The sequence below is a fragment of the Mauremys reevesii genome, linkage group 4 (genome assembly GCF_016161935.1).
Source record: "Mauremys reevesii isolate NIE-2019 linkage group 4, ASM1616193v1, whole genome shotgun sequence".
Taxonomy (NCBI): Eukaryota; Metazoa; Chordata; order Testudines; family Geoemydidae; genus Mauremys; species Mauremys reevesii.
The window spans coordinates 21,866,648-21,888,775 of NC_052626.1; the positions used below are offsets into that span (position 1 = coordinate 21,866,648).

A 22,128-nucleotide genomic window follows, 5' to 3' on the forward strand; every position below is an offset into this window, starting at 1 on the left:
GTCTACCCTGACTTTTAACCGTTTCATTAGGAATGTTTTCTCCAATTTTTTAATTTGAAGTAGGGCGGTTTTCTCTGCATGACAATATTTTTACAACCAGTTTTCAGAGTAACGTAACATTCGAGAGAATCAGGAGACACCAGTTTTCTACTTTTAAACGTTCGAAAGCAAAAATAAAGAGAATATTTGAAATTTGGGGAGGGATTATTTTACATCTACAATTTACTTCTCAGCTTACCTAAATGTGCTGTGTTGTTACTCTTTTGCTGAATATTATTTTGTACTGCACCAAGTAATGTGCTATAACAAAAACATATGAAAAGTCAAATATGAGTGTCTAAATAGATGCAGGCATAATGGATACACTTGCATTTCTGACTGCAGATAATGTAACTGTGGGTGCATAAAATCCTCAGGCAAAGGTTCCCCCTAAAAACTATGGTGCTGCATTATAAGATTATATCTCTTTTAAAAAGCTTGATGGAGAGGCAGTTTAAACCTCACCCTTTTGGTAGCTGATTGAAAGTAAAATAATCTCAATCATTATTTTATAAGAACATTTTAATTTTAATATGCGCGTGTTAATTTGCGTTTTTATCCATCAAAACATATTAATGGAAGTCAATGTAATGTAAAAATTTTTTTAAAAGAACTGCTTTGTGGCCCGTACGGGGATCGAACCCGCGACCTTGGCGTTATTAGCACCACGCTCTAACCAACTGAGCTAACCGGCCACCTTGTGTTAAAGCGTTTGCACTGATCATCATAAGAATAACACAGGAACTACTGTTGCCATTTCTTCTCCTTTCGTTTATTGTAGCGTCTAAACATCGCCCCTTCCCGAGACTGCGTATTCAGTTCCCGCCCCGACAGCGAGTTCTCGGGGTCCAGACTCCAGACCTTCTAGGTTCAATAACCATATTTGAGCCAGCTATCATATAAACCCATGCAAAGGGTTCAGACTGGGGACCAGGAGTATGCGGGAGCAACAATCCTAAAGTACAAACAGCCCCAGGTCTCATTCGTTCAGGCTAGATTCATAACTAGTAAGTTATACCCCCACGAATAGCTTTTTAACAGTGACTCCAGTTTTATTTCATTAAATCGAAATATTTATTTTGCCATTTATTATTTATTTTTAATTCCCACTTATTTTACATACTGCTTTTTAAACAAATATGGCATTGGTAAAATATGAGTCACGTGTATTATTTTCTTTCTATAACTTTTGGGTTTATTGTAAATTATATATTTATTTTACGTTAAAATAAACTTGTATTATTTATAGATGGTCAGTCCTACAGCAAATCTTGCAGTTTTCAGCTGAGATAGCTACGTAGGCCATCAAACAAGAAAAAGAACCACCAACAGGGGGAGTGCAAGTTAGTAAACCAGTAATTCTGTTTACTGCACATGCAAATCCACTATTTTTCAGTCTAATGCTATAGGTTTTCTGGCAAAGCTGATGAATTTCTAATGGGATTGTAGCCATACCACTTTTACCCCAAGTTGGTTCACAGTGAATGACAGGTGGTAACGATCAACTGTAGGCTTAACATACCTACCTAAATATGACTCTGAAAAGAGGAGGTAGTACTCACATCTAATCACTGTTGCTATATTTAATTTATTGAATAAATATGCACCTATCTATACAGTACTATATACTTAATATACTTATAAAATTGTTCACTAACCAGAAATGTTGTGTGGCTGTAGCAGCAATTCATAGATTCACAGGACTGGAAGGGACCCGGAGAGGTCTTCTAGTACAGTCCGCTGTGCTCAAGGCAGAACGAAGTATTTGACCATTCCTGACAGGTGTTTGTTTAACCTTCTCTTAAAGACCTCCAATGACAGAGATTCCACAACCTCCCTAGGCAATTTATTCCAATACTTAACTACCTTGACAGGAAGTTTTTCCTAATGTCCAACCTAAACCTCCCTTGCTGCAATTTAAGCCCATTGCTTCTTGTCCTATCCACAGAAGTTAAGAACAACAGTTTTATTCCCTCCTCCTTGTAACAACCTTTTATATACTTGAAAACTGTTATGACCCTTCTGTCTTCTCTTTTCCAGACTAAACAAACCCAATTTTTTTGATCTTCCCTCATAAGCAGGGCCGCCCATAGGATTCAGGGGGCCTGGGGCAAAGCAATTTCGGGGGCCCCTTCCATAAAAAAAAGTTGCAATACTATAGTAACATGTATTTGGAAATGTAAAAAATAACCAGTGAAATACATTCAAAAAATATTTTTTAATAATTTGAAAATACATGAAATACATTATTTAAAAACATTAAATCCTTTAATGGTATGTATATATTTGCAATTACATAATGGACTGTCACTGGGTGATGGTGATGGTTAGTGCAAATGGGCTGTCGCTGCCTGGGGGTGGCGCTACTGTTGCCCAAGGCTGGGTGGGGAGCTAGCTCTGGGTCAGGGGGTGCCTGGCTCAGAGGGGCTGGGATCGGATCTGGGGGTCAGGGCTGTGGGGGGCTGGGCTCGGGGGGTGCCTGGCTCAGAGGGGCTGGGGTCGGAGCTGGGGGTTAGGACTGTGGGGGGATGGGGTTGGGGTGCCAGGCTCAAAGGGGCTTACCTTGACGCTTACCCCCACCTCCCCACTCTCCCAGAGCCTCAGCGAGCCGCGTCCAGGAGCTCCTGCCACTCGGCCCACCAGAGCTCTCAGCCCTTCCCCCTTACCACGTGACTCTGAGCAGGAGGACCTCAAGTCCCGCCCAAGCCACGCCACTGCAGCACAGCCCAGAGCCGCTCCTGGACGCGGCGCGCTGAGGCACCGGAGGATGGGTGAAGGCGAAGGCAGAGGCGGGAGGGAGCCTCCGACTTTCTCGTGGAGGCCCCTTGCTCTTCTCTGGACTTTCTCCAATTTATCCACATCTTTCCTGAAATGTGGTGCCCAGAACTGGACTCAATACTCCAGTTGAGGCTGTATCATCATGGAGTAGAGTGGAAGAATTATTTCTCATGTCTTGCTTACAACACTCTTGCTAATACATGTCAGAATATGTTTGATTTTTTTTGCAACAGTGTTACACTGTTGACTGGGGAACACCCACGGGAAAAATTTTGGGGGTGCTCAGCACCCACCAGCAGCTCCTTGTGGCCCTGCCCTGCCCCCTGCTCCAACTCACCTCTGTCTCCGCCTCCTCAGCGAGCGCGCCCCCGCGTCCTGCTTCTCCCCCCTCCCTCCCAGCACTTGCGCTGCGAAACAGCTGATTCGCTGGGCAGAGGGGGAGGGGGGAGGAGGGGGAACTTGGTGCACTGGGGGAAGAGGCGGGGCCTTGGAGGGGATTTGGGGAAGGGATCCAATAGGGGCAGGGAGGGGACGGAGTTAGGGTGGGGACTTTGGGTATAGGGTTGGAATGGGGGTGGGGCCAGGGGCAGGGATGGGGTGGAGTCAGAGCAGGGCCATGGGTGGGGAAAGGGGTGGGGGAGGCACGGGCACGCACCGGCACCAGAGAAAGTTGGCGCCTATGCTGTTGACTAATATTGAGCTTGTGATCCACTATGATGCCCAGATCCCTTTACGCAGTACTCCTTCTTACGTAGTCATTTCCCATTTTGTATGTGTGTAACTGATTGTTCCTTCCTAAATGAAGTACTTTGCATTTGTCCTTATTGAATTTCATCCTAATTAACTTCAAACCATTTCTCCAGTTTGTCCAGGTCATTCGGAACTTAATCCTATCCTTCAAGATATTTGCAAGCGCTCTCAGCTCGGTATTCTCTGCAAAAATTATAAGTGAGAGGTTTCAGAGGGGTAGCCATGTTAGTCTGTACCAGCAAGAACAATGAGGAGTCCTTGTGGCACTTTAGAGACTCAGATTTATTTGGGAATATCAACAGAGGGAAAATTACTTTTTGTAGTGTTAATGAGGCCAATTCAATCAGGGTGGATGTGTCTCACAGATACTCACAGCTTCTTGTTAACTATTGGGAATGGGCCACATCTACCCTGATTGAATTGGCCTCGTTAGCACCTGCCCCCCACTTGGTAAGGCAACTCCCATCTTTTCATGTGCTGTATATTTATATCTGCCTACTGTATTTTTCATTCTATGCATTTGATGAAGTGGGTTATAGCCCATGAAAGCTTATGCCCAAATAAATCTGTTCGTCTCTAAGGTGCCACAAGGACTTCTCGTTAAAAATTGCAAGTGTACTCTCTATGCCATTATCTAAATCACTGATGAAGATACTGGACAGAAATGGAATCAGAACTGATCCCTGCACGACCCTGCAAGACTCGATATGCCCTTCCAGCTTGACTGTGAACCACTGATAACTACTCTCTGGGAACATGCATCTGATGAAGTAGGCTCTAGCCCACGAAAGCTTCTGCTCAAATAAATTTGTTAGGCCTTGGCTACACTGGTGCTTTACGGTGCTGCAACTTTCTCGCTCAGGGGTGTGAAAAAACACCCCCTTGAGCGCAGCCAGTTACAGCGCTAGTGTAAACAGTGCCCCAGCACTGGGAGCGTGGCCTGCAGCGCTGGGAGAGCTCTCTCCCAGCGTGACCACACTCGCACTTCAAAGCGCTGCTGCGGGAGCGCTCCCGTGGCAGCGCTGTACAGCTGCAAGTGTAGCCATACCCTTAGTCTCTAAGGTGCCACAAGTACTCCTGTTCTTTTCTCTGGGAACAGTTTTCCAACCAATTATGCACTCACCTTATATTAACTCCATCTAGGTTGTATTTCCCTAGTTTGTTTATGAGAAGATCATGCGAGACAGTATCAAAACCTTACTAAAGTCACGATATACCACATCTACCACTCCCCACCATCCACAATACTTGTTACCTTAAAACTTTTAAAACTTACTATTAAAACTTCATATTTCAAATTTGTATTAGACTTTTACATTTTTAATTTAAAACACAATACTGATACACTAGTACTGTTAAAAAAATACAAGCCTAAGTCACTACTTTCTACAAGAAAATGTATGAAAGGGCCAAATAAGTCTGCAAGTTTGAATATATGTAATTCCTATGGAATTCTCCCAGTAAGCCCCATTTTTCACAAACTGTTTTACAGTTACACTGGTGTGTGTGTGTGTGTGTGTGTGTGTGTTTTATAATAGTTTGTTTCTATAGCTTTGATTATTTAAAATAAAAAAATATTTATTTGTACTATCACAGGCAAGCATGGTGCTTTACAGAGATGCATAACAAGATGCATTTACAGTCCTGCTCCTGTAATGGGACTACTCAGGCAATTACAAATGTTAAGTGTTACAGAGACAAGATGAGTGAGGTAATATCTTTTATTTGACCAACTTCTGGCGGGGAGAGAGACAAGTGCTCTTGCAGCAGTCACTCCAAAGATGACATAGGAATTTGTGAGGATGCAGGGGCCCGGGTGAACAGTGCAGCCTACAGACAATGCGGGCATGGAGGAATACAGTTCACCACAAAGGTGACTCAAGACAGTTTTCATTGGTGTAAGAGTACAGCAAGCCAGACCGTGGTGAGGGCCTGGGCTGTATTACTGCACGGTCATCTAGACCGTGTCTGCCTCAGCAAAGGACTTGACCAGGAGTAGGCAATAGGTGGACCACGGGCCAAATCTGGAACACCAGACACTTCTGAAATGACTCTGAAATATTTTTATTTACTGATTATCATCATTATTGTTATTGTGGTGTGAAAAAAAATGTTCCTCTGAAGTCTAGACCTTGACTATTCCTTGACCAAGACCTTTACAAAAAGAATTGACTACCCCTGCGCTAGACACCGCTGAGCAGTGTGACCTTCCCCTGCCTTGAGAAGACCCAGGGCCGGTGCTACCATTAAGGCAAACTAGGCGGTTGCCTAGGGCGCCAAGATTTGGGGGCGCCAAAAAGCGGTGCCTCCAATTTTTTTTACAGCGGTTCCTCCCCGAGCATGTGGCCTGCTCCACTTCTCCCGCCTCCCAGGCTTGCAGCGCCAATCAGCTGTTTGGCGCTGCAAGCCTGGGAGGAGAATTAGAGTGGGGGTGGCATGCTTGGGGAGGATGCGGAGCAGAGGTGAGCTGGGGTGGGGAGGTGCAGCACGGCTACCCGGGCCAGGGAGGTGCCGCGGGGGTGCCTCAGGGCAGGGCGGGAAGAGCTGCCACAGGGGTCCCCACCCCAGCTCACCTCTGCTCCTTGTCCTCCCCAGCACGCCACCCCCGCTCTAATTCTCCTCCCCTCCCTTGGCGCCGCAAGCCTGGGAGGGGAGGAGAATTAAAGTGGGGGCGGCGTGCTCGTGGAGGACACGGAGCAGAGGTGAGCTGGGGTGGGGAGGTGCTGCATGGCTCCGTGGGGGGGGGTGCCTCAGGGCTGGGGGGGGCACAAGGTGGAAGTTTTGCCTAGGGAGCAAAACTTCCTTGCACTGGCCCTGAGAAGACCCCCCCAGCCCTGCGGGGCTGCCCAGGTAGGGCCATCCTAACCTAATCCTCCTCCCGGGCTCAGCCCGCCCATAGGGAGCCTCCTCGGGACAGGGCACCTGCCCGGCCCTCAGAGTTTGGAAACCTGTGAACACAAATCCCTACTGCGTTTTCCCGACAGTCACGGACTGAGGAGCAAAAAGAAGTCTCTACTGCACATGCGCAGGCGGAGCGTGAGGGGGTACAAGGTTCTGGGTTGCCACTGTGCACCATCTGTCAGGGACGGGTGGGGAGAACAGAGAAAGCGAGCGGGTTGCTACGCCTGCGCAAACGAGGCCTAAGTGGCCCGGCCTAAAACCAAGCTGTACTACTGCGCGACTGTGAAACTGGGTAAAGCTAGGAGAGACCGTAATCTCGCGCCACGGGAGAAGAAGGGGACTGCATTGCGCTTGCGTGCCGGGGGGAGGCAGCTGCATTGCGCTTGCGCGGCTTTGTGGGCGGGTGGGGTGACTCGGCCGTGCTTCTGGGCTGGACTCCTGAGCCTGTGCGGTTGCCAGGGTGACGGGAATACAACATGGCGCGCTGACAGCTCTGCCGGGAGGGGTGGGTGCTGCAGAGGAGGCCTCAGCCTTTCCCTCCCTGTCCCCGCACCGCTGAGGAGCCGCAGGATGAACAGTAAGGGCGGGGCGTTACGGGGCCTGGGGGCGGCGTGAGGGGAGCGAGCCTCCCCGTGGGCTGCGGGAGCGCTGGAGAGGGCCTCCCGCTGTGGGGAGGGTCCCAGCAGGGCGGGCGCTTCTGTGGGGAGGGACAGTTTCTCTGTGGAGAGAGATGCGCTTCCGGGGTGCAGCAGGCAGGATGTGTAAGTGGGAGCGGGATCGCCGGAGGACGACAGTGGGTCCTGTGGCGGAGAGCGGACCCTCCTAGGGCAGGGAGAATGGAGATACTGTGTGACGACGGAGGTGAGGGGGTGTCTAAGTCTTGCTATGGGGAGGGGATGCATGAGGGGTTGTGCCCCACTTCTGTTATGTGTGAGTGGGGCACCCTATGTGGAGGACTAGGGTCCAGTATCAGATCCAATGGCCCTGCTATTGAGATGAGGATGGAATATGCATATTGGACTATGGGTTGGTGGAAGGGGGACCAGATCCTACTATGCAAAGATATATGAGGGAGATAAGTAGCTGGGGGAAGGACCTGCCCTCTGATTGCTAATATTAGTAAAGGAGCACCACAAGACCCACCTCAACCTCTCGGTTGGTTCTGATGCTGTTGATCATCTTTTCCTTGGCTTTTTGCCCTCATTGGCTTTTGAGATACTGTCCTCTTCTGGTTTTCCTCCTACCTGTCCAGTCATTCCTTCATCAGGTTCTGCCCTTGGCCCTTTGATCGTCTCACTTTACAGGCTGTCCATGGACAATATCTTCTCCTTACATGGTTTCAAATATCAACTCCGTGCTGATGACTTTCAAAACTTTCTCTCTACCATTGACCTGTCTCTTTCTAAACAATCCCATCTAATATCCCAGAGGAAATGTCAAAGAGATACGTTATCTTATCCATTTAAACTGAACATGGCCCCAAACAAACTCTTAAACTTTCCTCACAAATCTCCTCTTCCGCCTTTTTTATCACTGTCGGCACCACCACCATTCTCTTTATTACTTACACTGAACATGGGATGAATTTTTAATTTATACATTTCTCTTGGCCTACAGTGTCTTCCTTCTCAACATCTCCATACTCCATTCTTTTCTTTCCATCTCCACACCCAAATTTCTGGTTTAGTTCCTCACTGTATCCCACCTTGACTACTGCAGTATCCTCCTATATCATCTCCCAATTCAAACTGCAGCTACTAAAATAATCTTCCTTGCTGTTAATTTGGTCACATTACTACCCTCTCTGAATTCCTACACTTGCTCTCCATCCACAGTTATGTTTAAACTGTTGATCACTCCCTTCAAGGCTCTATTTAAATCTGCTCCTCCCTACTTATCCTCGCTTGTTGAACTTTATGGCACCTCTACCCCACCAGTTTTCCCACCCTCATCTGCAGATTTGTCAATGTTGAACAGTCATCTCTGTGTCTTTCATATGGCCACCTCTGCATTGTTAGACCTCCCTGATTCTGCAAGACTTCTACTTTCTCACTCTTAGAAACCCACTTCTCTTATGCTACCTATAGCATATTTTGTTGATTTGTATAGAAAATCATTTTGTTTTCCTTCCTTGACTTCTGTTTGCCTTTCAGTCTATCCTGAAACTGCGAACTTCTTGAAACAGGAACATCCTTTCTTGTATGTCTAAAAAGTGCCTTGTTTGTTATGGATGCTACTGAAATCAATTCCTAATTGGGGATTAGGTCCTTTCTGTTCTAGATATTGTATACACCAGTGTGGATAAAAATGATGTTTAAATAAAAATTTGATTTAAATTTTTAAATAAATGATTGAAGTAAAAAATCATTTAAAAAAATAAAACACTTCTAGTTCTTTACTTTCTTTCCATTTTAAAATCTTAAGTTGCTAATGTGGATGTTTTAAGAACATAAGAATGGCCCTACTGGGTCAGACCAAAGGTCCATCTAGCCCAGTATCCTGTCTACCAACAGTGGCCAGGTGCTCCAGAGAGAATGAACAGAACAGGTAATCATCAAAGTGATCCATCCCCTCTCGCTCATTCCCAGTTTCTGGCGAAGAGAGGCTAGGGACACCATTCCTGCCCATCCTGGCTAATAGCCATTGATGGACCTATCCTCCATGAATTTATCTAGTTCTTTTTTTAACCCTGTTATGGTCTTGGCCTTCACAACATTCTCTGGCAAGGAATTCCACAGGTTGACTGTGCGGTGTGTGAAGAAATACTTCCTTTTATTTGTTTTAAATCTGATGCCTATTTATTTCATTTAGTGACCCTTAGTTCTTGTGTTATGAGAAGTAGTAAACAACACTTCCTTATCTACTTTCTCTACACCAGTCATGATTTTGTAGACCTCAATCATATCTCCCCTTAGCCGTTTCTTTTCCAAGCTGAAAAGTCCTAGTCTTATTAATCTCTCCTCATATTGAAGCCGTTCCATACCCCAAGTTTTATACTTGTTTCCTAATTATTAGTAGAATTTGAGGCTTTATAGAGATTTTTTCCTACTGAAAGTTTCACACTTAAAATGCTAATCTGTACCGAAAAGTCAAGTTTACGTCCTCTGACATCATTCCTTTGACACCACCGTAAACTCAGATAACCAAATAGCCATATTGTTGGCAACCAACACCACCTTCCAACGTTATGAACTTCCACAAGTAAAGAAATGCTTTGACCAGGATATTCTCCTCCATCAAGGCTTTCAGTTTGAAGTCAATGGGATTTGTGCTTTTAAATTGTTTAGGACTAGAGTAAAAGGGATTTAGGTGCTGCAATGCTCAGTGCCTAACTTTCTTGGTACCTTGCCATTCAGTGCAATCCACAGCCCTAGTTTAGGTTCCTAGACTCTCTATACAATGCATGGGGAGAGTTAAGTGCCTAAGGATGGAATCCACAAAAGCCAACACTCTGAGCAGAGAGACATTTAAACTAGCCAGTAGGAAATGCTGAGGAGAGGGGTGTCTAAATCGGGGCTGGAGCTCTCTCTCTTTCTTATTGAAACTGTTCCACTGTGTATAATTACTTAAATATTCACTGGGCCTAAGAGAGAGAGAATGACTTTGTAGCCCAGGGTTAGGGCACACGTCTGGGATGTGGGAGACTCAGGTTTCACTTCTCTTGCCCCAATGAATATTTAAGTCAGTGGTCCCCTACGCAGTGCCCATGGGTGCCATGGTGCCCGCCGGGGCATTTTATGTGCACCCGCCTAGTGCCCAGCAGGGAGAGAAGCCACGGCCCCATGCCTGCTGGGGACAGAGAACTCCGGGGCTGCAGGCTGTGAGTGCCGGTGTTTTTGGTCCCTGGCAAGCGTGGGGCTGTAGCTTCTCTCTGGCTTCTCTGGGGCTGCAGACTGCGGGCGCCGGTGTTCTCGGTCCCTGGCAGGCACGGGGCCACGCCTTAAGCCAGAGAGAAGCCGCGGCCCCGCACCTGCCAGGGACAGAGAACTCCGGGGCTGCTTGGGGCGGCAAAAAGCCGGGAGCCGGCCCTGGCCAGAGCCCTGCCGCTGGAGAGCCAGAGCATCGTCCCCTGGAGCCAAGCCTGGGCTGCGGCGGTCAGAGGGGCTCCCAGAGTGTGTGAGGAGCCGGGGAGGGAGGGAAGCGGGACCCGGGATGCAGGGAGGGAGGAGGGGCTGCATGGGGCTGAGGAAGCAGCTGTCAGCACCTGCCCCTCAGCCCTTGCACTCTCCATCCTGCTCACAGCTTCTTCACTTGTACTTCCCCCCATCGCTCCTTCGCCGAACCCCTTCCCCTTGTTCTCTCCCTTCACCCGCACCTCTCCCCTTGTACCCTCCCCCAGCCCTCTCCTCCCGCATCTTCCCTTGCACCTCTTCTCCTGCAACCCTCCTGATACCCCCTCTCCTCTTCCACCCTCCTCCACGAGTACATCACACCCTGCTTCTCTGCCAATGTAGAGCCCCCAAGCACTCCCACACCCACTCCTCTGCCTGAACCATCTTTACTAGATCTCCATCCCTTTCTGGGTACAAGGTTTAAGGATTAGTCCCTATGCCTTCCATGTACATTTGGGTGCGTGTGGGGGAGGGCACTGGTGGGTGGGGGAGAGCCCAGGACTGGGGTGGGGGGTAGCCAAAATTTTTTTTGCTTGGGGCAGCAAAAAACCTAGAGCTGGCCCTGCCCCGGCAGGTGCGCAGCCCGCCTAGTGCCCAGCAGGGGAGAGAAGCCAGGGCCCTGCGCCTGCTGGGGACAGAGTACTCCGGGGGCTGCGGGCGCCAGTATTCTCTGTCCTCACAGCTTCTCTCTGGATTCATATATTATGTAATATTAAATATGATTTTTTTTTATTATTTAATGCACAAATACAAACTAAGCCTTGAAAAATGGTTGGCGCTCGCCACACTCTTCTGAAAACATGAATGTGCTACTAGCCACAAAAAAGTTGGGGACCGCTGTGCTAAATCAATGGTTTTTAAGGGTTATAAAATATTAGCAATCAGGCTTCTGAGCAGGATTCTGCCACCTCAGCATATTATTCCTGATTTGGTGTCTTTGTGATGGATTTTGGTGCTCTCCTATATTGGTTTTTGAGATTCTGTTCCTGACTTGTAAAGTACTTCATGAGCAAGGACTGTTTATATTAATACATAGCATTAGAAAGTGTACTTGGCATTTTATAAACAGGCCTGTGCCTTGCACTGAAGATCTTACCATTTAAATCCAACAAGAAAGTAGTAAAATATAACAGTTCAGGAGAGAGAGAGAGGGAGCAGAATGTGGTGGTGATGAACAGGAAGAATAGATTTCTGGAAGAACTGGGCTTTAAAGAGGGTCTAGTGTACCGAAGTAGTGTTTCAAACATAAGAGCAGCATGAGGGAAGAGAAAGGAGAGTCTTAGAAGGAACTTAAAGAGCAAATGATAAGAGTGATAGGAGAGAGAGATGATTTTATCCAAAGTGCCAGTGTTAGACTGGAAAAGAGGAAAGGTTGTAAAGGGGAAGGTCACAGTAAGAAAGATGAGAAGTGAAAGAGAACCTTGGTAATGAGGAAAGGGCAGATTTTAAATGATATTAATAAGAGAAGCAGCATTCATTGGAAGAGTGGATATGAAGGTTGGCTAGTAGAAAAGAAGAACTGAAGATGACACCTGGGTTGCTGGTACATATCTGAAATGTGAAGATCCACCATCCAGCGTCTCGACAGTAGAAAGAGCTTGCGGTCACTTCTGCCCCTGCAAAGACTCCTGGATGCTTTAAGGAGAAGGGGTATGTCTCCACTACTCCATGGCCTGGTCGAGACCTAAACTTAAGTCGACCTAACTGTATCACTCAGGGGTGTGAAAACTCCACACCCCGAGCAACACAATTATCTCAACCTAACTCCCAGTGTAGACAGCACTATGTCGATAGGAGGGCTTCTGCTACCACTTCTCACAGAGGTGGATTAACTATGCTGACAGGAGAAGCTCTTCCTTCGGCATAGTAGCATCTTCACTGAAGCACTATCGCGGTGCAGATGCACTGCTGCAACCGTATCACTGCAGCATTTTAAGTGTAGTCCTGTCTGTAGTTAAGCTGACCTAAGTCCCAATAAGCAGTGGTTCTCAAACTTTTGTACTGGTGACCCCTTTCACACAGCAAGCCTAGGAGTGTGACCCCCCCCTTATAAATTAAAAACACTTAAAAATATTTAACACTATTATGAATGCTGGAGGCAAAGCGGGTTTTGGGGGTGGAGGGCAATAGCTTGTGACCCCCCCATAATAACCTTGTGACCCCTCAGGAGGTCACGACCCCCAGTTTAAGAACCTCTGCCATATAGATACCACTGTAGACAGCAGAATTCTTCTGTTGACCTAGCTACCGCCTCTCAAGAGGGTGGATTCACTCTAGTGATGGAAAAACCCCTGTTGCTCTAGCTGCGCATGTGTCTATGCTACAATGTTGCTGTAGCATAGCTGCAATGCCGCAGTACCCTAAGTCTCCTATAGCTCCTTGATTGCTGTCATGCATGAGGGTGTGAGGGAGGAAAGAGGTCTTTGTTACTTTACCTCTCCCTTGGTCTCTACTTTTTGGATTCTTCTCCATGAGTAACTCCACTGCCTGCTTCCTTTGTTGTTCATAAGCTTTCCCCAGCAGTAACAGTATCATGAAACTGACATGAATTGGTTTACCTTCAGCTCACTGGTGGAGATGGTTATTGAACCTATAGGTGCAGATGAGATTACCAAGGACAGAATCTGGAGGGACACTAAGCAATGAGGGGACTTGAGGGGATGAAGAAGACTGGCTGATGGAACAGTCAGTATTACTGGAGCAGGACCAATCAAGTACATGTAGAGTAAGTTAAGGAAAGAGAAATATAGTTTGGGTCAGAGACAGGATAATGATACCACCCTCGTTTCTGCACTGCCTCTGGAAGTGGGTCTGATCTCCTCACCAAGGGCGGCCGTGCAGGGCCGTCCTGTCCCTCCCCAGCATGGCCAGACTAGCTGCTAGGAACCTCGGGCTCCCAGCAGCAGGGGAGATCAGATTTCATGGAGGAGGGCTGATTTCACCGTACTTGACACATTTTTCACAGCTGTGAAAGTGGTAGGGCCCTAGCTATGACAGAAAAAAGGCCTCTTGTATGTGCAGAGGTATTGTGTCACAGAGCAGGGAGGTCATAGTTTGTGCTCTGGGATTGTGTTGTACAATCAGTAATATGAGCATCAGTAGGATGGGGCAGTAAAACCCAATTTGCTCTAATTCAATTTAATTTTTTTCCCAAATGATTGACATGTGAACCACAACCAAAAGCGTAATATTGAAAATCACCCAGCAAAGACAGAATTTAATGAAAATCAACTAAGGATAAATATAAAAATATTTACTGTTTACAACAAAACTTACTTTTAAATTTTAAAATTTAAATATTTTTGTTTTTAGAATATAAACCGATTGGTAAAATAGGCGAGGGAACATTTTCTGATGTTCTGAAGACACAGAGTCTTAGGGATGGAAATTACTATGCATGCAAACAAATGAAACAGCATTTTGAAAGGTAGGTATAGTTGATCATATTATTGCCCAAACTCTGAAAACTTTGTTTATATTTATTGGGTAAATAAATATAAATTTAAGACTGAATAGAGGATTCTGAATACTTGTTCATGTGTATTGAAAAATATGTTGGCATACATTAGAAAGGGGGAACTGAGGGCCTGATCATATAGCAAATTATTATTTGGCATTGTGCTTTCTACTAAGTAGACCCATTGATGTTACTCACTGTAGCAAATTCTATACCTGCTTGTCAACTGGATTGAGACCAGGATTAGAGAGGGAGGAGGATGGGGGTCTTTATTCATTCCTATCTACTATTTGTTCCTGTCACCACTCTGGTCTTGGTTTTACATTTGTAAATGAATTCCTACCAGAAAGGAAATGTAGAATATGTCTGAACATGCTTGTGTCATTTTTCTTCCTGCCATAAATGAATTAGTAGAAGAAGATGGTGTAAAGAACACCCTCGTTATCCATTGTCAGGTTCACTTTAAAATGTATTTTATTGTGGATCATGTAACAGTAGTTATTTTCTCTCCCTATACAGATTTTGTTCCTCTTTATATTTTGTGTTTGCCTTTATTCACATTTGATTGTGTCCTCTAGTACTGGGCAACACAAGTCACAGTGGGAACTCGTTCTTATTAGGAAAATGGCAAAATGGGATTCACTGCACACCCACACACAGCATTTTCATCCAAATCAAGGTGCACAACCCCTACTTTAGCAAGGGGCCAAGTTCAGCTCTCAGTTAGACACATTCATTTCCTAATGATTTCAGTGGGAGTTCCTTTATAACAATCGACATTGCGTCTATTGCTTTGAAAAATTTCAGGTTTGATTCAGTGCTCGGTTGCTACACAGATTATGAAGTAAATCAGATTTGCAGAGATTAAGGAAGAGTGAGTTTACCAACACAAATCCATCCTTTTCCTTTAAATGGAAAAAAAAATTAATCGGCCAAGGCCACTGAATATAAACTTTCTACTATACTTGAAGGATGGTTACAACCCCAGTATTTGGTCCAGAATGTTTAGAATACTCACACAAATTTCTTGGCTAATCAGTTTTAGAAATATTAAAAACTGAGAATTTGTTTAATTAGCTCTATATCTGAAGTTTATTTGGGAAAGATGGCAATTTGCTGGTACTGAGTTTTGGGGTTTTTTGTTGTTGTTAACACAAACCAGGCTTCCATTATGTTTCACTGAAGTTATGATCAGTTTATTTTTGTTTATCAAGATTAAATCTTATTAGATGGTAAGGTATTGATGAGTCAGTAAGTTTTGCACAGTGTACTCCAAGTAAAATTACTGTTATTTACAGATAGTTGAAACTGGCAGTGTATTTTGTGAAACAGATTGCAGCAATCGATTTTTATCAGAGAAATTAATATGTGCAGTTCAGATCTAGTTACACACTTTTGACAAATTCTGCATATTTATCTTAAAATATAGGACATTTCATGTTGTTACTTATATAAAAAGGATCAGAAGTAGCATCTTTTGAGTATATATTTTCCTTTTTTAATGTATATTGAAATTGATTAATAACAAAAATGAAATTTGTACTACTTTGGTTCTGAAAATAACCCTCATTGTGTAAATCAATTTACTATGGTCATGTTTTGAATTAGAAGTAGGAACATTTAATTCCACATTTTATTTGGGACCATTCAGAAAAGCTAACATTAAGCATTGAGACCAAAAACATATCCAGTCTCAATCATGTTAGTTTTCAGAGATCTGTTTTAGTTTTGTCTCTTTTCTTATTAAAAAAGAAAACAGACTCTCTAGAGTTGAGACCAAATTAACAAAAATAAATACTAGTTATAAGATTAAGAAATTTTGAGTGTGTTCAACTCATTGCACTTAGATGGTCAGCATTCCCATATTTATGAGGGATTGTGAGAACATCTTCCCTATGATGCGTTAAATTGTCCCTTAGGTCTTGGACCCTCTGATAGTTACGAATGGCTAGAGGTTACACTTTTACTGGAATGTTCACTTATAGCTATAGGTAATAGTGATATAAATTGATCTTGCTATTACAGGATAATTTTCTTATTTTCATGTTGAAACATGAGGATTTTGGCATTTGGCTAACTCTTGATCAGCTTGTGAAAGGAAAAGCTTATCCTGTAGTGATTTGCTATATCTAGTGTCCATGCAAGGCCATTGAAGCCCCATAAAATGAATTCCCCCCGCAACGGTTTCTGTAGCTTGGACTTCTAATGGTTAATTGAGTACCAGGCATGAGTGATATGATTAAATATTATGTTTTAAGTAGCTAGTAAAATAGTGTGTTTCAGTTCTTCACACTAGTGGTTATTAATTTTAAATTGAGTTTTAACGCTAATGATTACACAGGGCTAGATTGTGACTTTAGGCATAGTCTTTAGCTGTAAGCTGCACCAACCCAGGAATAGCCGTGGGAGTTATTGTGACTTGGACGCACTTCTGAGTAACAATTCCTCTGTGATTTCTTTCTTGCTGCTGCGGAGTAGTAATTTACTTCTGGTCTACACCAATAGTAAATTACTACCCACCTCTCCTGGGTCAGCCAATCTGGTCAGCAAGAAGGGGAAGTGGAGCCAGGATATTACCCATTTCCCCCCCCCCCACTCCTTGCCCCAGGCAATTAACTCCCCAATTCCTTCTGCATTCCCGAACCCCAGATTTGGGTAGCTTGCATAGGGACATAAGAGGAGGGGAGGTTCTTGCTCCCTTGTGTGGGGACTTAGTCACAATCTAATTCCTAACTTGTAAACTAGTTTTCCACTCTCACTTCTTTTTTAAATTACACATTAGTATCGAGCAAGTGAATAGTCTGCGAGAAATACAAGCACTGAGGCGACTGAATCCACATCCTAATATCCTTATGTTACACGAGGTGGTTTTGTAAGTACAGTGTATTTATTTCCCCTACTTCCTATACCCTCTATTTGAAAATTTTTCAGTAGCTTTTGGAGACAAAAGATAGTTTGGAGGCACTTAACCAATTATTTATTCCACCAAAAAGGAAATCTTTGGAAGATCTGTCTGATTCTCCCATGCCCTCATGCCTCTTGTTAGGCAAAGATATGATACAGTTCTAAATTGCACTTTTCAGTTTCTTTAGAGTGTATTGCTGCAAAAACATCAGAACTACAACGTCTATACTAAAAATATGGGAAAACTGGTGACCTGGGACAAGAGATATTTTAAGCAATTAATAAACACATTTATATTCTGGTTTTACGGGAAGGAGACTTCATGCTACCCTCGAAGGCTCCATGTACTCTGTTGCACAGATAGACCAAATTCTGTAGCAAAGTTGACTTATTCTATTGCCATATAATTACCTTCATCCTCTTCTCCCCTATGCAACTGCACAGAACTATGGTTCATTGCTGAAAATAATCAGGCATAACATTTGTTAATTATTATTTTCAAGGATTTTTTTTCGCTTTGCTCTTCAGGCTGACTTTTTCTATTCCCTGGGCCTTAGCTCTTGCAGTGTTATCCAAACAACCCAGCTTAGAACTTACTTCCCACCACAGGTGCCAGAAGAGGGAAGCTAGTAGTCATCTTTAGTAACCCATCTCCCAAGTGGAGCATGCACTGTAATCAAATTAACACCTTGTTATTAGGAAAGGAAGAGGCATCTGTAGACAGGTCCCACCAGGGCAAGAAGACATAAAACAAAATGTTGGTTGCCAGCAGGAACATGATGAATTCCATGGCATTTTGGAAAAACATCAAAGTTATTCATCAGCAGAATTGTGAAGTCCACAGGGGCCCTGTTTTGAGATTAATGAGGTAGGTCACACTTCTCGGGGAGATGTTCCAGCTCCCTGCAGAGTCAAACAGGAAACACTGCATCAGTTTACTCTCTGTTCGTATTCACAAGTTTTTCTGCAACCACAAGGGTTAAACATTAAAAAAAAAAAAATCTCAGATTCTGGAGTAAAATGTTTGAATGTCACAATTGTGGAATAGGCTGGGTCCTGCTTTTAATCATTTCACAGCTCCTATTACATACATACAGGCAAAATGAAAAAGCACAAATGGACAACAATTACCATTCTGAAGGTCATTCCCAATATAGACTCTCAGACTTTAAGGTCAGACGGGACCAGGGCCATCATGATCATCTAGTCCAGAGGTTCCCAAATTGTGGGGCACAAGGAGGTATGGAGGAATGTTTGGGGGGTGTGGCTAGTGCCCGGGCCAGCCCCCAGGTGAGGAGCAATATCCGGCCCCAGAGCCCTGGCCACTGGCCCCACACCCAGGGCTCTGCTCCTGGTCTTTTCCTCCCAACCCCCTCACCTCCAGCTGTGGCCCCAGCCTCAGCCCTCTTACCCCATCCACATCCCCCGCTCCTGGAGCCCTGGTAGCACTCCCGGCCCCGGGGTTGGTGGGGGCCGCAGACAGGGATAAAAGGTGGCGTGAGGTAAAAAGTTTGGGGACCACTGATCTAGTCTGATCTCCTGCACATTGCAGGCCACAGAACCTCACCCACCCACTCCTGTAATAGACTCCTAACCTCTGGCTGAGTTAGTGAAGTCCTCAAATCGTGGTTTAAAGACTTCAAGTTACAGGGAATCCACTATCATAGAAAACTGCGACTGTCAAAATGTAGAATTTAGAAAGTGACATACTCATTTAAAAATGTGACTTATTTTGGCCAGACTGAACAATATTGGGCCCAGATCAGCTATTAAATATTTTCAGATATGGCACAATGCTTTTGTATCTCTTATCAATTTTTAGCGTATACTTTATGGCTATATTATGTCTTGCTAGTGCTATTTTATTGGGAGCTTCCAGACTGCATCATTGTGCCATACTTAGAGTAAAATCCATACAGTACTTGGAAGGCTGTAGAGACTTCCTGCCTGGAGAGCCAGATGCAAACAGTTTGGAAAAATGCCATTGTTAATTAAAATTATAAATCAATTTGAATAGGCTTCTCTAGGTAAAGGTTTGTTGAAACTGAAAACTACAAATTGCCATATTGATGATTAAACTGACTCTTTTGCTGAGTGGAGTACTTTTTGTCTACTTTGTGTACAAATGCAAATATTTTATTTCTTGCTCAGAAAAAAAACCTGTTTGTTTCTTCAGTGACAGAAAATCTGGCTCTCTTGCACTAATATGTGAACTTATGGACATGAATATTTATGAGCTAATAAGAGGTATGTAGAGCATGTTTGAGTCATTCAAAATCCTCTCTTTCACAGACCATAAAGTGGCATTAATCGTACTTTTCACTTGGCTGTTCATGTAATGGTTATATAGTATGACAGTTAAGAGTATATTGTACAATTTTTAGGGACATTTCTACTATTTTATAGCTGTTTTCTATACTATATAGACATTTTTAATGTAGAAACTTGTGTACACGTCTATTTTTAAATGAGTCAGAGTAGTGACTCTATAGAGCACTGTTAATATACATGATCAAACCTGAAAGGAAAACAGGGAGACCACCCTGATTGTAAAGCATGGAAAGTTTGTATTTCATGACATTATACATTTTCATTATAAAAATTACCAGTTTACTGGTAAGAAACGTGTGCTCATTTTGTTTGAAAGCAGCAAATCTTTTAGCTGAAACATAATAAAGTTTGAGAACCAAGGTTAGTCTATTCAGGAAGGGCTCATGAAGCCTCTACAGCTTCTGCTAAACTTATCTCCATATAGGAAGTCTGCCACATTACTACCTGGAACTACCTTCATGGTCTGTAAGCATTAGTTCCTAGCTTCTGATGCTAGAGCAACTGTTTTTCAGTGTAAGAATTAGGACCATGGAAGGAGTTTCCAGGAAAAGACAGTAGGATGATTTGTCAGTAACTAAAGACAGTAAATTGAAGTGGAGGAAAGCTAGAGTGTGTTGGTCATGTATTTTTAGAACTGTCTAAACACAAAAGTTGTACTGCATGCTGTGGACACAGTTATAGCAGTGTGTGTGTGTATGTATGTATGTACCGGTATATATATATATATATATGGAGATATACCTATCTCATAGAGCTGGAAGGGACCCCAAAAGGTCATTGAGTCCAGCCCCCTGCCTTCACTAGCAGGGCCAAGTACTGATTTTGCCCCAGATCTCTAAGTGGCCCTCTCAAGGATTGAGCTCACAATCCTGGGGTTAGCAGGCCAATGCTCAAACCACTGAGCTATTCCTCCCCACTTGTATCAGTGTAGTTTATTCATGTAAGAGATAGGGAATAAGCTATACTGGTCTATGGCACCTTTATACTTGTGTAAGTGCATCCACACAAGGGGTTGTACTAGTATAACTATATCAGTTTAAAGAAAAATCACATCCCTAACCAACATTTTTTGTACTGGCATAACTATGTAGACTAGGCCACATAGACACTTTAAGAGCTGGATACTGGTTGCTGGCTGGGGCTAGGGAGGTTGTTATTGAAGTTTAATGTGCAGGGTGATTTCAAAATTTAAAATAGTCACTAGAAAAGCCAAAGTGCCCAGGGTATGATATGTGGTGCTATAAAACCCAAATAAGCAAATAAGAGTATTGCATGCTGAGTTACAATCTAGAGAAAAGTTCCTATTAGCTTTGAGGAGACCATGCTTTCAGACCTCTAACAATAGTGAATAACCCTGTTTCTTATCTATACATAGATCAAAAGCTGAAATTAGAATGCCAAAAAGTAGTTTAACTATGCTTGTCATTGTAAAAGTTGAGTCATGCAGTAGCTCATGTCTTTGTTATTAAAACATCAATAATAGCCTTATTATAAGTCTAGTCTTCAGACTTGTGGTATTATTAGTAAGTCTGAGTCAGTAATGTAAGCTGCTGTCATTTACAATGGATTAATCAGATGGATTATAAGCAAAACTTTCTGCTTCCAGAAAACAGATTTGAGCGATACTTACTTCAGTTCTGAAACATTAAAATGTTTAGGTTTGTACTTCAGAACTGACTGAAGCATTTGCTGTGTCACTTATTGTTCAGCTTAACTGTGAAGCTCACACCTGTAATTTTAATAAACAAAACCACCATATTAAATATTTCTTGCAATTGGAATTAACAAAATTCCAGTACTTTCAGCAATGAGTCTGTTTTCCTTACATAGGGGAACAAGACATAGAACTCCTTAGCTACAAAATCTTTCAAAGCCATTAGATCCTGTCAATAGGGCACTGGAGTCCAGGATTCTGCTCCCAGCGGACACTGATCTGCTGCTTGGCTTTTGGCATGTCATGTCAATTCCATGCTTGTTTCCTCTCCCAACCTTTATCTTGTCTAGTCTATTTAGATGGCAAGCTTTGTGAATAGGGACCACCCTTCACTGTGTTTGTACAGAGCCTAATACAGTGGCTAGGGCCTGTAGGTGTTACTAAAATAAAAATAATGGTCTTCCATCACAGGCACTCAGGTTTCAACAACATTCATCCCCACAGGGCTTGCTGACTCCCACTTTATATACAACCCCATTAGTCACCAAAATGATGCAAATCACAGCTTCCTTGGAACCCTGTTTAAGATGGAGCCAGCTTGTTGGGAGTTAGAAGAGCTGTTTGATATAGTTTTGAGGGAGGGAAAACACTTATGGCTCTAGGAAGCTATACAAGAAAGTGTGTGTCAAATAGAATAGATATCTGAAAGCCTATAGTTTTGGAACTTTCTGTTCTGTGGAAAAAATATTTCAACTTTGTCTCAATTAAACACATGTGCCAAAATACCAATATTTCCTATGGATGGAAATTCTGATTTTGAACTAGCAATAGCCACAAACAGAGCCACCAAAAAGAAAGGGCACCTGCAAAACCCAGCAACACTTGAGACGTGCCATTTTAAAACCTAGAAAATGTTCACTGTTAAGCTCCCAACACACAGTTGGACTGGAAAATAAATTAATCCTTCTTAATTTTGAAAAGTATAGTATTCAACAACTTTGAGAGTATTAGCTGGGTGATAGTTGCAACTAAATAAAAAGATCTCCCTTTGTAACTGTAGTGTTCTGAAGCAGAAGGAACATATGGCTCATCTGTATATTACTCCGCTGTACATATTATTTTATTGATGCTTTCTCAGAGAGCAGACCTCCACAGCTGTGCACTCACACAAACTAGTGAACATTTCAGACTGTTTCACTGTG

The 22,128-nt window shown here is 43.7% G+C and overlaps 1 protein-coding gene and 1 non-coding gene across 15 annotated transcripts in view; one reads left to right on the forward strand and one right to left on the reverse strand.

Moving 5' to 3' along the window:
- Positions 1-660: 660 nt before the first annotated feature.
- Positions 661-734, reverse strand: TRNAI-AAU. The gene has a single exon. It is a non-coding gene; the product is annotated as a tRNA-Ile (tRNA).
- A 6,140-nt stretch (positions 735-6,874) lies between these two features.
- MOK (MOK protein kinase) overlaps positions 6,875-22,128 on the forward strand; it is a 28,865-nt gene continuing 13,611 nt past the window's right edge. For 2 of the 14 annotated variants that reach the window (XM_039538606.1, XM_039538615.1), the window contains exons 1-4: positions 7,192-7,329; positions 13,893-14,007; positions 16,820-16,909; positions 19,118-19,188. In XM_039538606.1, coding sequence (XP_039394540.1) covers positions 7,305-7,329; positions 13,893-14,007; positions 16,820-16,909; positions 19,118-19,188 — 301 coding nt within the window. In that variant the 5' untranslated portion in view covers positions 7,192-7,304. Of the gene's footprint in view, positions 7,046-7,190; positions 7,330-11,557; positions 12,231-13,164; positions 13,306-13,892; positions 14,008-16,819; positions 16,910-17,640; positions 17,810-19,092; positions 19,189-22,128 lie in introns of those variants that run through there. The other 12 variants (XM_039538609.1, XM_039538608.1, XM_039538605.1 and 9 more) reach the window with 12 other exon arrangements.